The following is a 15,400-nucleotide window of genomic DNA, read 5'->3' as shown; positions in this document are numbered from 1 at the left end:
GCTAATAAGACGGATGGTAGAGGCGGGTTACCCACTCGCCGACAAATGATTACGTCCCCAAACAACAACCAAACTTTGTCTCCATGACAACATACTGGCTGAGACTAGGGCGAGGCGTAGATTTTGTCTACTTCATTCTTGAATCAACGCATATGGACTTTTTTTTTTACTCATCTCTTCTTCATGCGAATGACAGGGATTTGGACCTTCAAGTCCGACTTGTTAAAGCAAAAATCTTTGTCCAGTTCGAGGTGAGCAATCCTTTCCTACACTCAACACAATCCAGACCATTGCAGATAGAAATGATCAAACCCCATTTTCGAGAGCATCCATAGACATTCTACCTAGATGTTACGCCTCAACAGTACACAATACATCCCAGGTCTGCTACTTTTACAGCAGATACTCTGCAGAGGAAAACGGAGCTGATTAAAACAGAAATGACAGTTCAAAGAGTAGGCAATGACAGAAGTTGAAATGGGAAACGGACTGAAAGTGCTTTAAGTGACAAGGGAAAAGAGTGTGTTCAGAGAGGGTCTCTGACAGGAACAAGAGAGGGTCTCTGACAGGAACAAGAGAGGGTCTCTGACAGGAACAAGAGAGGGGTACGCCGAGGAGAAGGAACAAATGTATGAATTTATAGAGTGTGGCAGCACCAGAGAAGTCACTTTATTTATCCTTAAGGGGGCTGTGCCCAGGGACACATCAGTTACTGTGGATAGAGTCATGAAATCCACAGCACTGGCTCTTAAAATGGAGCCAACACTTAAAAGGCCATTGTAATGTCAATGAGAAGAGGGAACAATAGCGGAATCATATTGAAATGATTTCAACAGTCATCTTTCATTCTTCGTAATCTTTCTTTCGACATTTTTTTCTTCCATCTATCCATACTTCCACTTCTCTTTCCTGTTTCCACACACTATTCCTCTCCGTGTGCTGATTCAAGCATATATTTACAGATAATGATTAGTTACTCCTTATACAACTGGAGAGGAAATCAATACATTACAATCAATGTACTAGAGTATCAACAACAGCCTGTATGAAATCCAAAGGGAAATCCAGGGGCTTTTGCCTTTGAGCTCGTCTGAAGTCTGTCTGCTCCAATTTTGAGCAGGGGATATCAAAGCAACTTTGGGCATTAAGAAACGAGGCATGCTGGTTTACGCAGTCAGCGCCATTAAACCATGTTTTACGAAATGGTTTGACGTATTTTAGTTGGTCAGATTAATCAGATTAATCAAAGTCCAAGATTCAACAGCAACACTTTTTAATGCATAGGCTTGTCAAAATATGGCTAGTTTCCTGGACCCGAATGAAGTCTACTGCTTTACGAAAAAACAAGCTCAATGGAGAATCTTCATTGAGAGTGCTTATTAGTCCAGGTTCCGGGAAATGGGTCCTTAGTGTCGACAAGCATTTAGTGCTAGCTAACAACATGAGGGAGAGGGAACGGCTGGCAGAAGAACAAAAATGTGCTAAATGTGATGCAAGTCTCTGTGACCCTTTGGGTCATCCTGTGTGTGCTGTTTCGTTTGTAGAGTGCTAGCAATTTCATCCAAAATGCATGACTGCAACTTCCTCTAGCCCTTACGACATCCCAAAACATATTTCCTACAGCATCTATTCTTATATTCTCCCTTAAATTAAATAACACTACTTACAGTAATAATAAAAGTCTCAAATAAAATATGTATAGTTAGCATAATTCTAATTAGTGTCCTCAAATATTATACAATACACCAAGAGCTTGTCCAATAACAACTTGTCCAATGGCTACATTTAGAAAGGGATGCAGGTACAGGGGGGAGTGTATGTGACAGCCGACACGCCCACCTGCCACACACACACACTTTGCTTAGCTGCACGCCCAACTGTAGCCTGTGTCACTCCTGCTCTCTGCCTAGCTCTCTCGTCTCTCCCTCCTAGTCTGTTCAACCCTCGTTACGTGTATTTCTCATTTGCATCCATCTTGAGCATTCTTCCTCCGTATTGTGGTCTATCAGTCAGTGACTCTGCTCTTCATCCAAGGCAATACACAATATTATTACATTCACAAATCGGGTCCTTCAACAGCTAATGGACAAAACATACTGTATGTATAATCTGCATTTTCAGCCAATGACAAACAGCAAACTGTCAAACCCAGATGATGTAGCGATGAGAGTGAAATGTGTAGCAGCTGCCTGCACCTCCCAGACAGACAATAATACACACACTGAAACCTAGCGGACATGATGCAGTCACTGGATGACCTTTCACCCTACGTACCTGACAATGAGGACAGCACTGGATCTCTCCATGTACACAGGCAGGCAGGCAGGCAGGCAGGCAGGCAGGCAGGCAGGCAGGCAGGCAGGCAGGCAGGCAGGCAGGCAGGCAGGCAGGCAGGCAGGCAGGCAGGCAGGCAGGCAGGCAGGCAGGCAGGCAGGCAGGCAGGCAGGCAGGCAGGCAGGCAGGCAGGCAGGCAGGCAGGCAGGCAGGCAGGCAGGCAGGCGCACACACAAACTCTCTCACTTGGTGTATCATACTTGTGAATCAAAGACATTTATAAAGGATGTTGACAGCACAATTTAAAAAGCTTATAAATGCCCCCTCTCTCCATCCCTGTTCCAAAGCTAATGGCAGTTGTATGTTTCAATATGACTTCATACATGACTCTGTGAGGCTACATATTACCGTGACTGTCTTGATACGGCCACTGCCTTTGGTACAGGTCCAGCCAGAGCGGTTGAAGAGGAGGCCACACACCTCCCCCTCCAAGCAGGGTGCCATCTCACACCACTGTCTGCCCCTCACGATACGCGCTGAGGGGACAAAGAGAAGAGAAAGAGAGAGAGTTAGAACGTAGATTGAATTAGCTACTGTCATCAATCTTTTAAAGTCACACTTTATTTCAAGTGCATTTGAACACAAATGGCTTGATGGGTAGTGACACTGTCAAACGTGCTATACAGATATAGAGTTCACTGTATATTAGCTCACTATGCTAATTGGTAGATGCTAGTGCTTTGTCACTGACTATGTTTCAACAACCAATGACAAGCCATACCAAAATGGTCTTCAATGAGAGAGAGAAAGAGAGTGAGAGATAGATACAGTGCATTCAGAAAATGTTCAGAGCCCTTGACTTTTTCCACATTTTGTTAAGTTACAGCCTTATTCTAAAATTGATTACATTTTCCTCATAAATCTACACACAATACCTCATAATGAAAAGCAAAAACAGTTTACATTTTTTGGCAAATTTATAACAAACAAAAAAGTTGAAATATCATATTTACATAAGTATTCAGACCCTTTACTCAGTACTTTGCTGAAGCACCTTTGGCAGCAATTTGAGCCTTGAGTCTTCTTGGGTATGACACGACAAGCTTGGCACACCTGTATTTGGGGAGTTTGTTCCATTCTTCTCTGCAGATCCTCTCAAGCTCTGTCAGGTTGGATGGGGAGCGTCGCTGCACAGCTATTTTTAGGTCTCTCCAGAGATGTTCGATCGGGTTCAAGTCAGGGCTCTGACTGGGCCACTCAAGGACATTCAGAGACTTGTCCCCAAGCTACTCCTGCGTTGTCTTAGCTGTGTGCTTAGGGTCGTTGTCCTGTTGGAAAGTGAACCTTCACCCCAGTCTGAGGTCCTGAGCGCTCTGGAGCAGGTTTTCCACCAAGGATCTCTCTGTACTTTGCGCAGTTCATCTTTCCCTCGATCCTTAATAGTCTCCCAGTCCCTGCTGCTGAAAAACATCCCCACAGCATGATGCTGCCACCACCATGCTTCACCGTAGGGATGGTGCCAGGTTTCCTCCAGATATGATGCTTGGCATTCAGGCAAAAGAGTTCAATCTTGGTTTCATCAGACCAGAGAATCTTGTTTCTCATGGTCTGAGAGTCTTTAGGTGCCTTTTGGCAAACTCCAAGTGGGCTGTCATGTGCCTTTACCGAGGAGTGGCTTCCGTCTGGCCATTATACCCTAATGGCCTGATTGGTGGAATGCTGCAGAAATGGTTGTCCTTCTGGAAGGGTCTCTCATCTCCACAGAGGAACTCTAGAGCTCTGTCAGAGTGACCATCGGGTTCTTGGTTCCTCCCTGAACAAGGCCCTTCTCCCCCGATTGCTCAGTTTGGCTGGGCGGCCAGCTCTGGGAAGAGTCTTGGTGGTTCTAAACTTCTTCCATTTAAGAATGATGGAGGTCACTGTTTTCTTGGGGATCTTAAATGCTGCATAAATGTTTTGGTACCCTTCCCCAGATCTGTGCCTCGACACAATCCTGTCTCGGAGCTCTACGGATAATTCCTTTCGACCTCATGGCTTGGTTTTTGCTCTGACATGCAGTGTCAAATGTGGGACCTTATATAGACAGGTGTGTGCCTTTCCAAATCATATCCAATCAATTGAATTTACCACAGGTGTACTCCAATCAAGTTGTAGAAACATCTGAAGGATGATCAATGGAAACAGGATGCATCTGAGCTCAATTTTGAGTCTCATTAAAATTGAAATTCCAATTAGGATCTGGCTCAAAATATTCCAATAATGAATTTACCAAATGGGACAAACAACAAATCGATGTTTGTCCCAATAAAATCAAAATAACGTATGTAGAGCAGAATTGGGCCAATACTCCCTTCCCTATTCAAAAAAAAAAAAAATAGCCATACAATTTGACTTCCATCTAAAAACAAGCGACCCCAAAACATTTCATCACACAGCCCTACAATGTCAAGAGATGAAACAAGAGAAGAGGCTGATTGGAAAGACACCACAAAAAAATCTAAATAAACTTCAATCCTATTTGGCTCTAAACAGATAGCACACGGAGACCACTGTGACTGATAGAAAACTGAGGAAAACACTGACTATGTACAGACTCAGTGAACACAGCCTGGCCATAGAGACCGGTTGTCACAAGCAAACCTGGCTGGCCACTTTGTGCTCACTCTGCTCCCAGGGAGAGGTGGAGACAGAGCTGCCTTTCCTTTTACACTGTGACAGATACTCATACGTAAGATAATATTTATTTCCCCAAATTATCATTCATTGCAAACAATTTGTATCTATAAAAGCCTACTACAATTCATTCTACTTATTATTATTCTCATTACTATTGCCGTTGTAGTTGCTCTTAACGTTAATAACAAAGCCACTACTACTAGGTCGTTGTTATATTTGTACTTAGACAATTAAGTCATTTAACTTGCCATGTCAATTAAGTTTATTGAATTGAGAGAGAGATTTATCTTTGCTTTTGTACTTGAACTATTTGCACATAATATGACATTTGAAATGTCTTTATTCTTTGGGAACTTTTGTGAGTGTAATATTTACTGTTCATTTTTTATTGTTTGTGTCACTTTTGTTTATTATTTACTTCACTTGCTTTGGCAATGTTAACATATGCCAATAAAGCCCTTAAATTGAATTGATTTTAATTGAGAGAGCGAGAGGGAGGGAGAGAGTGAGAGAGGGAGCGAGATAGAGAGAAAGCGAGAGAGAGAGGGAGAGAGAGGGAGAGAGAGGGAGAGAGAGGGAGAGAGAGCGAGGGAGCGAGAGAGAAATAGCTTCTTCACAATCAGTGGCTCTTGATTAGATTCTTTGAAAGTCATCTGTCTAGACACTAGATGGTGTCATCATAATGACGGTCACTCTCTTGTGTTCTCTATATAATCTGTCCGGACGACATTGAATTAGCATTAGGCTTTGTTGACGCTGATCAACACTGATTGTTCCTCACAGTGTGTGTGTGTGTGTGTGTGTGTGTGTGTGTGTGTGTGTGTGTGTGTGTGCGTGCGTGCGTGTGTGTGTTTGTTCAAGCTCTCTCAAAGGTTATCGGTCCTCTCAGGACCTGGCATGAGCTGTCGTCCCTTTCTGGTCCCTCTGGGTTTACGGTGGTGGGGGGTGAATTGAAAGAGAGTGAGAGACAGAGGGGCTGTAGTGGCAAATGTCCACAATGAGAGTAAAGGAGCTTGTGTCCCTCCTGATTGTGACATTGTGACGCTAAAGGATAACCCCTTGTTGATGTTTTCAATAATTGCTTGTATCATGTTGTTCCTTCGAGTCGGATATCGCTGCCCTGTATAGGTCTGTCTTTCCATGGTACTATGTAGGCACACGCACGCACGCACGCACGCACGCACGCACGCACGCACGCACGCACGCACGCACGCACTGCCTGAACACCAACTGTTTTCCAATATCATATTGTGAATGGGAACGGGTCAAAAAAGCTTTAAGGAGAAAAACATTTCAAATTCCCTTTCAATTCCTCCGTGATTCATTCAACAGCTGCAAAAGTCTAGCTATCCTGCCCCTGACACTGCAATTTCCCTCTGCGAATTGGATCGTCAGCGCCATCAGCCGTAACAAAGCATAGATTGATCAGTCATTCGTAAACATAGTTGTGAGTATATCATGTAACAGCTAAACCCAATTGCTGAGGGGCTAAAGAAATAAAGCTGAGTTTGCAAAGCTGGCTGATTTGTGCAGAGAGACCAACAGAGCACTAAAGCACAGCCTGGCTGAAAGACAGACTGGAACAGCTGGGTTGTGTCCAATAAGGGAGAAAACTTTTTGAAACACAGTGAAACGGGTAGGCGCTACCTGAACTCGTCTAAATAGGACACATTCATTTTCTTTTTCAGTTGCAAAACGTTTCAGAACGCTGTGCCCTACAGAACACGGCCCATAGGGCACTACAGAGTGGAGAGCTGTGACTGACACCTGGGTGGCCTTCCTGTCATTCTCTCTGTTTTCACAGCCCCCCCACCCCCCAGACAGGCTGGATGCTGGCCCAGGGTTATCAGCTTCTGAAGGTCCTATGGGCCAGCTCTCTCCTGCAACTGTTCCTGCCTAAGAGCTCATGTGGCCATCTGTCCCCTAGCAGACCCTGCCAGCCAGGACCACTGAGAGAGAGAGGGAGAGAGAGAGAGAGCAGGGAGAGAGGGAAGAGAGAGAGTGGGGAGGGAGGGGGGGGGAGGGGGCAGGAGAGAGAGACAGGTCTGGATTGTATAGGAGAAATAGAGAGAGAGAGTGTGTCGTAGAAATATATAGAAAGAGAAACTGACACAAATGTGTCTGCAGACCTGACCCCAAATAACCGTCAAATATGCCAGCGTTCCATCATCTCTAAATCGTCTACATTTCCAACACTATACCAACCACATCCGGAAAAAACATTTACAGGCAAAGTTCCCCAACCCCGCCTCGACACAAATCAACTAGTCTTCACTACATCTCTGTGACGACAGAAAGCGTTCCCGTTCTCCATAGTGGCAGCCAGTGCGTAACAGGTCTGTATTTAATGGACTGGCTATTAACGTCAGCGAGAGCTGCGATGGGCAGCCAGTAATAATCAATTTCCTGCTGCTGTAATCATAGTTCTCTTTTAGTTAAGCAGCGTTGCGGGAGCATTATGTGGAGCTGTCTGAAGAGACCGTATTACAAAGACAGTGTGGTACCAGATAGGCACACGTTATGCCAGATATGACCTGTTTATGTACTGTTGAGCAGTGCAGACTGGGGACGGGGGAAGAGTTGTGTGGTTGACCTCTATATTACATGAAGATGATCACAGAGAGATAACTGCTAGGGTTGCAAAAATTCCCACATTTCCAGATATACTGTACCAACTGGAAGATTCCTACAATTAGGAGGGAATAAGCAGGAATTCCTAGACTCCTCCAACCAGGATTACTGGTAAATCTGGGGATGTTACCGGAATTTTGCCACCCTAGAGACAGCTTAATTAAACTACGGTTGTTCACACTCACCGTCGACGCAGGCAGGCCTGGCTCGCGTGGTGCCAGCGATCTGGCCTCTCCTGCAGGCACAGCGGGCAGTCTGACGGTCGATGGTGCGCCTGGGCACGCTGCTGTCTCTGTTGAGCGTCACGATCTCACACGTGCCCACCGCCAACTGGCCTGCAGAGACAACAAGGGGAGAGTCCATTACATTGTGTGCGTCTCAAATGGCACCCTATTGTGTAGTGCACTACTTTTGACCAGAGTCTGCACTATATAGGGAATAAGGGGCCAATTCAGACATGGTCTACGTGACATTACAATCATTCAGCAGAAGCTCTCATCCAGACCTGGATTCAGATAGTATTTGCTTTCATTTCAATACTTCAGCTGCACTTGATTGAGCTTGCCTGGCGCATTGGAATCAATGGAATAGTCCCCTGCTCATCTGGAATTCCAGGCCGGCTCAATCAACTTTAGATCATAGGTGGTTCTTTACATCTTTCCCAGAAAATAAATACTAAGATGAACAAGGTTGCTCCATGAAGGTGAACTTTTAGCTCTACTTCCTGGCTTGAGGCACTATATTTCACCTCATCCCCACAATGCAATTCCAACAGGAACAACACTGTTGGTATCTGGTCAATAACCTCACACACAGCTGAGTCAGACAGACTCTCCTGTGCAGCCTTCCCTGCTGAACGTCCGATACAACGATTAGTGAACAATGCAAATGTAGCAGAAGAGTTTGAACATCAAGCTGCCTTGTTAAAGTCAATTATGGTACATACTAGGAAAGATCCCTGCACGCCCTTCTACAATTATAGTTCGTTTTGAACTGCTGTTGTTTAGGTTTGGGAGGAACATCCACAAAGCCCAGAGAGTAAGTCATCTCTTGCAGTGTATTCTGCTTCTACCTGGTAGTACTATAGTTATTATCAGTCTGGTGATGAAGCCTGATGAGGACCCAGGTGGTCCCCTTAAGGTCCTATCTCCCAATCCATTCACTCCCATGGCCACTTAAAGCAGTAGCCTTCCACTTCCATCCCTCATAACGCGCTCCACACTTATCTCTACCAGTCAACCACTGAATTTAGATAGGAGCATTACAACACAATCAGATTCAAGTGAGGATTCGCACAGGCTATGTGTAATTTAATTTCATACACTGACACACAGGCACGCATTCACAAAAATACACACACGCGGGCTCACTGTCACACACGGGCTCACTGTCACACACGGGCTCACTCTCACACACGGGCCCACTCTCACACACGGGCTCACTCTCTCACTCACGCACGCACGCACACGCACGCACGCACACACGCACGCAAACGCACACGCACACACACACACACACACACACACACACACACAACCACCACCACCCCCACATCCAGCACATCCCCGTCCCTCCCCCACACTCTGGGGAGTTAATGGCTGTGCCATCAGATATTAGTGCTGAGCGATTAACCAACATTTCGGTTATTTTTAGGTTTTTAAACAACTAATTGACTGACGTCAGTTCAATTATTTTAATTCCATGTCGTTTTTTTCTTTCTTCTGTGAGCTGGATGCACAGTTTTTGTAGAGATAAATCATAGCCAATATTCTACATAGCTTAGCGCAGAAAACGTGGTAATTAACTACAATGACCATAATCCATTGTGCGCGTGCCTACTTGTCCAGTCTGTGTGGAGCAGACATGGAGACAGAGAGAAGAGAGAACGTGCAATCAAGAGGGATAGAAAGCAGTTGCTTTGCGAGGTATCGCTACCTGAAAATACATGATCTAAGTGATTGATAGTTGGCATTCTGCAGTCATAAAAGTATACCATATTTACTTTGAAGAACTACAAAAATAGTGATTTTGTCAGACAGCATAGGGCAGCAGCTCTATAGAGATGAGATGATGACTTGGAATGAAATAATAAAGTCATCAAATAAAACAAATATTTTATTAAAGTTAAGTAATAAAATATTCAAACCGACCTCAAAAAGCACTAATTGTTCTGTACTAATATGCTGGACGTACACAGGGCTCCGGTCCCCGTGTTTCAACAGCTACCAGATAAATGGGACCATGTGCAATAAGCCTAGAGGATAGGGAGGGAGAGGAGGGAGAGAGAGAAAGAGAGAGATGGAGAGAGGGAGACAGTACAGAGCATTACAGGCTTCTTAATGTGCCCTAAGCCACTGCAGCCCATTCCATCACGCCGAGCAGGAGTTCATTCAAATGACAGGGGGTTTCTGTCACTTGGTGATGTGAAGGCGCATGGCCTCGTCTCTATTTCAGATGATGAAATGCACATACTGTGGGGGCACAGAGTGAGGTATGGCGGGGGGGGGGGGGGGGGGGGTCGCCCACGCTCTGGTTTCCATCACACATGACACCTACATATGTAGGATCATAATTTGATTACACTTTTGTTGATCATTTTTTTAAAGGCTTCTATAGTTTTTAATTCCCACTTTAAAATGTCAGCCTTGATTCTCCCTAAAAAAAATTATCAACCCCTACAAAAAAAGATAATTCACATAATAATTTACATTTCATGTTGCTGCAGGATTATTTTCCTGCAGTAGAAAGCCGGCTCAAATTAAGATCCTACATCTGTACAGGCGCTGGCACAGATGACCTTCACTGACTCTCTCTCACACACACACCCACACTCACTCTCACTCTCACACTCACACTCACACTCACACTGACACACATAGAGATAAAGAAATGCATGGATCCACACAAGCCCACACACACACGCTGACATACAGAGATGCATGGATAAATACACACATACACACACACACATGCATGGAGAGTACACACAGACACAAAAGTATGCATACAAATACGGCAATGCAAATGTATAGTGAGCAGGTGTATTTTGACTCTGCACTGCTTGTGTGTTTGTGTATGATATACTGTACATACAGTGAGGGTCCGAAATTATTGACACCCTTGATACAGATGAGCAATTATGACTGTAGAAAATAAAACATTTAAATACTGAGCTATATTGTATGCTCCCAAAAAATGGGAAATTAAGTTATTTTATACTAATACGATTGCTCAGAGAAAGAGATTTTGTTTAAGTAATCATTGTTTCCTCTCAAAAAGGTAGAGGTCAAAATTATTGACACCCTTAAAGATTCTTATAAATAAAGTAGTCAAAAGTTTAGTATTTGTTCCCATGTTCCTAGCATGCAATAACTACATCGTGCCTGTGACTCTACAAACGTATTGGATATATTAGCAATTAGTTTTGGTTGTGTTTCTGATTATTTTGTGCCCAATAGAAATTAATGGTAAATAATGTATTGTGTCATTTTGGATTCACTTTTACTGTAAATAAGAATAGATATGTTTCTAAACACTTCTACATTAATGTGGATGCTACCATGATTGTGATACTTTGGAATGAATCGCGAATAATGATGAGTGAGAAAGTTACAAAGGGTCAAATGTTTGGTAGGGTACCCTTCTGTAACTTTCTCACTCATCATTATTCATGACTCATTCAGGATTATCCGTAATCAATTATGACTCCAACCTTTTTGAGAAAAAAAAGAGAACTAGTTCAACAAAATCTCTTTCTTTGAGCAACTGTATTAGTATAAAAGAATTTCCCCAAAATGTTTTTGCATATAATATAGCTCCGTATTTGAATAACAATGCACATGCCCCGCCCACCTGAGGATCTGTCTTCTTCAGCTATTTATTTCCTGTGTTTGAGGGGTGCAGAATCCACTTGTCACTTAAATCTCGCTCGATTGATTGCTTTCATTTTACTCCTGCGACTCTTTCATACTCTTGCTTGTGCCTGTTCCCCCCCCCCCCCCCCCCGTTAACCTTACGACTGCGGAAAAGTTTGTAATGACCTGTCAAACACACCCCGGTAATGGCTGAAATGGGTTCAATGGAATACATTGTCATTCCGTTGCATTTATAAGAATGCTAAAGCTTGGTCTGGGATTTAACACACCGTCTCGACACATCACAAGAAAGAGAATAACTTTATTTTGGTGATTGTTCATTTTTTGTGGAATTGCAAGAAGTAATAATTTGCTTCAGTTGAAATGTTTACAAATTAGATGCGCTGAAATGAAAGCAACTTTCAAAAATGAACACTCGGATTATAGTGATCATGTTTGATCTCGCAAACAATGTGAAGTATGTTTGGATAGGTGTAATCTAGAGCCAAGCGTGTTGATGTTTTAATCCAACAGTATCCTGCTATTGACACACTTGTTGAATTATGCAAGAGAACATGAAAATAACAGTAATTATTTAGGCAGTCTAGACAGCGCAGGTAAGTTCAGGTAGGCCTAGACAGAGCAGGTGAGTTCAGGTAGGCCTAGACAGAGCAGGTGAGTTCAGGTAGGCCTAGACAGAGCAGGTGAGTTCAGGTAGGCCTAGACAGAGCAGGTGAGTTCAGGTAGGCCTAGACAGCGCAGGTGAGTTCAGGTAGGGTAGACAGAGCAGGTGAGTTCAGGTAGGGTAGACAGAGCAGGTGAGTTCAGGTAGGGTAGACAGAGCAGGTGAGTTCAGGTAGGCCTAGACAGCGCAGGTGAGTTCAGGTAGGGTAGACAGAGCAGGTGAGTTCAGGTAGGCCTAGACAGAGCAGGTAAGTTCAGGTAGGCCTGGACAGAGCAGGTGAGTTCAGGTAGGCCTGGACAGAGCAGGTGAGTTCAGGTAGGGTAGACAGAGCAGGTGAGTGCAGGTAGGGTAGACAGAGCAGGTGAGTTCAGGTAGGGTAGACAGAGCAGGTGAGTTCAGGTAGGGTGGACAGAGCAGGTGAGTTCAGGTAGGGTAGACAGAGCAGGTGAGTTCAGGTAGGGTAGACAGAGCAGGTAAGTTCAGGTAGGCCTAGACAGAGCAGGTGAGTTCAGGTAGGCCTAGACAGAGCAGGTGAGTTCAGGTAGGCCTGGACAGAGCAGGTGAGTTCAGGTAGGGTAGACAGAGCAGGTAAGTTCAGGTAGGCCTAGACAGAGCAGGTGAGTTCAGGTAGGGTAGACAGAGCAGATGAATTCAGGTAGGCCTAGACAGAGCAGGAGAGTTCAGGTAGGGTAGACAGAGCAGGTGAGTTCAGGTAGGCCTGGACAGAGCAGGTGAGTTCAGGTAGGGTAGACAGAGCAGATGAATTCAGGTAGGCCTAGACAGAGCAGGAGAGTTCAGGTAGGGTAGACAGAGCAGGTGAGTTCAGGTAGGTCTAGACAGAGCAGGTGAGTTCAGGTAGGGTAGACAGAGCAGGTGATTTCAGGTAGGCCTAGCCCTGTTCCACCTCTTTATGTAAACATACAAATACACCCAGTGTATTTATGCAAATTAGGCACATATCATTTTCTTTCTTTTAACACAAAATATAAAATATATACCTGATACCATTAGAAAATGTATGAGTGCATTCTAAGAAAAAAAACATGGAAATTTGACAATACATTTAATTACTGAATTCCCTACAGTAGATTAACACATATTTTAAAGGACACCAGCTGGTGTGTATATGTGAGAGTGTGTGTGACCGCGTGCATGTGACCGTGCGTGTGTGTGTGTGTCTGTGACTGTACTGTTCAACCTACTGTCACCCACTACGAGTTCCTGTTATAAACAAGTAGGCCAGAGGAGCGCAGCAGCGCTACAACATATTAATGCACATCTTTTAGTCATGATGACATGGCTGGCTGCAGTTCAAACTACCACTATGTAACTTCATCTGCACGTGTGACAATATCTTGGTCTCATACCTTGTACGTTGAGATCACGTGATTCAGCAATGGAAAGCACACACCCACAACCAGCAGCCCTACTGTATACATGCCCCCACTTCAAAGAGGACCATGAAGCTGAGTCACTTGATTTCCAAATGACTTTGGGATGATTTGTGAATAAAAATAAGAGTAAGCTCATAACCTACCCATAATACTCAAGAGTATGTAGGGGCCAATCATTCTCTTTGGTTTTTGGTCATCAATGCTTTTAACCAAAAAGTAGTCCCAAACCCAGATTGTGGATTTAAATCTCTCCTGGATCATACTTTTCTTTACAATTTTAACCTCCAATGCAATCCACAGACAAAATAACTCAACGCTCAACCCAGAGGAAGGCAAACAGCTGATGCTATTCAGGGACCTGTGAAATATGGGCCTTGGCGTGCAGCAACATTGATTTGGCAGTAAAACCCTTTTCATTTTTCCATAAACATCCCCATAGTTTTATGACTTCATTACATATCAAAACAGGAGTAGTGGTTTACTCACAATTTATGGAGCAAAACCGTCCCCCCTGTAACTTGAACCACTGAACAGAACTTCTGGAGGAGACTGAAATCTTCCTGTCAATTTCACAAAGCCTTCTCCATTGAGCTTCAAATGGACAAATACAATGGACTTAGGCTATAGCATAATATGCTGTTGTAACCTCACAGCTAAAGTCAGTGGCGGTTCTAGCTTGTATGGCTCCCTGGGCGAACCCCCCCCCTTCAGCCCCCACGCCAACAAACAATTTATTTTTATTTTTATTCAGACATTTGGAACAACACAAATAAATAATCATAACATTTAAAACTATATACATATTAAAATATATACAAAAATAAGACCCATAAATATCAAAAAGAAGTAACAAAGACAAATAGAAACAAATTAGTGTTGATTTGGCACTGGAGCATCAATACATTAACCATCCCCCAAAAGTGTCAACCAAGCATCAAGACTAAACCAATTCACCTTGGGGATGTGCAGACTGGTTTTATATTATTCTTAATGATTTTGCACAAACAGAAAAAAATGCAACAATATGTCTGTGAACCTATATATTCACAGTATTATGAATGAATTGTGGTTTATTTGGTAGCATTTCGTAGTGTGACTGATTTTACTAATTGCATTAGTACTGTACAAAGTAAAACGTGTGCTATTTGATAGATTCCACCGCTTCCTCTACCTCGGGCTTCAGTGGGGAGACCTGAGGTCAACCTACCCCCGCCCCCCTCTCCATCTCGTACTTCTGAGTGGGAGACCTTTCAGGCAGTAGCCTGCCTAGCTCACAAACTAGAATCAGGGCACCCACTCCGACAAGGTTAATTGACCCACAGTCCCACACGGTGGCATGATATCATTGACGTGACGTGCAAATGAGCGATAGAAAACCGATGTGCAAATGTCACCATTCCGAATTTCTTTGTGCGGGCGCCCAGTGCCGCCCCCGGCACGATGTCACCCTTGGCGGCTGCCCATGTCACCTATTCCTAAATACGCCACTGGCTAAAGTGACAAACGTACCTTTCCATCATCAACACATTTGATGCAGATACAGTCCACCTCAAAAATCTCGGAGAACATCTCTCTCTCTCCTCTGACCCATATACACAACAAAGGTGGTGAGGTTGACAAAGCGAAGAGGGAGGAGAGATGCTGGTCCACTGAACTACTGGTGGAATTGGCTCTGGTGAGGGAAATCCAGACATTTCCAAATTTAGCGTTGAATAAACTGGCGAGCATGGAGAGGAGCTTGACAGGCCATCCATCTGTGTGGGGCCGGGGCCCAATGGCATGAGAAGGCCAAGCTACTGTACTTTGATTTCCTGTCGCTGTGACAGATGGTGCCGCTATGGAAGGGAGGCGATGCAGCCAGTCATGGCAGGATTCACGACCGCCCC

General features: G+C 44.2%; 1 protein-coding gene across 1 annotated transcript; it reads right to left on the bottom strand.

The window, feature by feature from the left end:
- Positions 1–973: 973 nt before the first annotated feature.
- Positions 974–8,054, bottom strand: LOC120058703 (chemokine-like protein TAFA-5). Its single transcript, XM_039007448.1, has 4 exons — positions 8,048–8,054; positions 7,767–7,916; positions 2,683–2,810; positions 974–988 (listed from the first exon to the last, which is right to left on the bottom strand). The coding sequence occupies exons 1-4, from the start codon at positions 8,052–8,054 to the stop codon at positions 974–976; spliced, it is 300 nt and encodes a 99-aa protein (XP_038863376.1).
- Between the last annotated feature and the right edge of the window lie 7,346 nt (positions 8,055–15,400).

This window comes from Salvelinus namaycush, chromosome 14 (genome assembly GCF_016432855.1).
Source record: "Salvelinus namaycush isolate Seneca chromosome 14, SaNama_1.0, whole genome shotgun sequence".
Lineage (NCBI taxonomy): Eukaryota > Metazoa > Chordata > Actinopteri > Salmoniformes > Salmonidae > Salvelinus > Salvelinus namaycush.
Note: the sequence above shows the minus strand (reverse complement) of the source record. Positions and strands in the feature narration are given on the sequence as shown.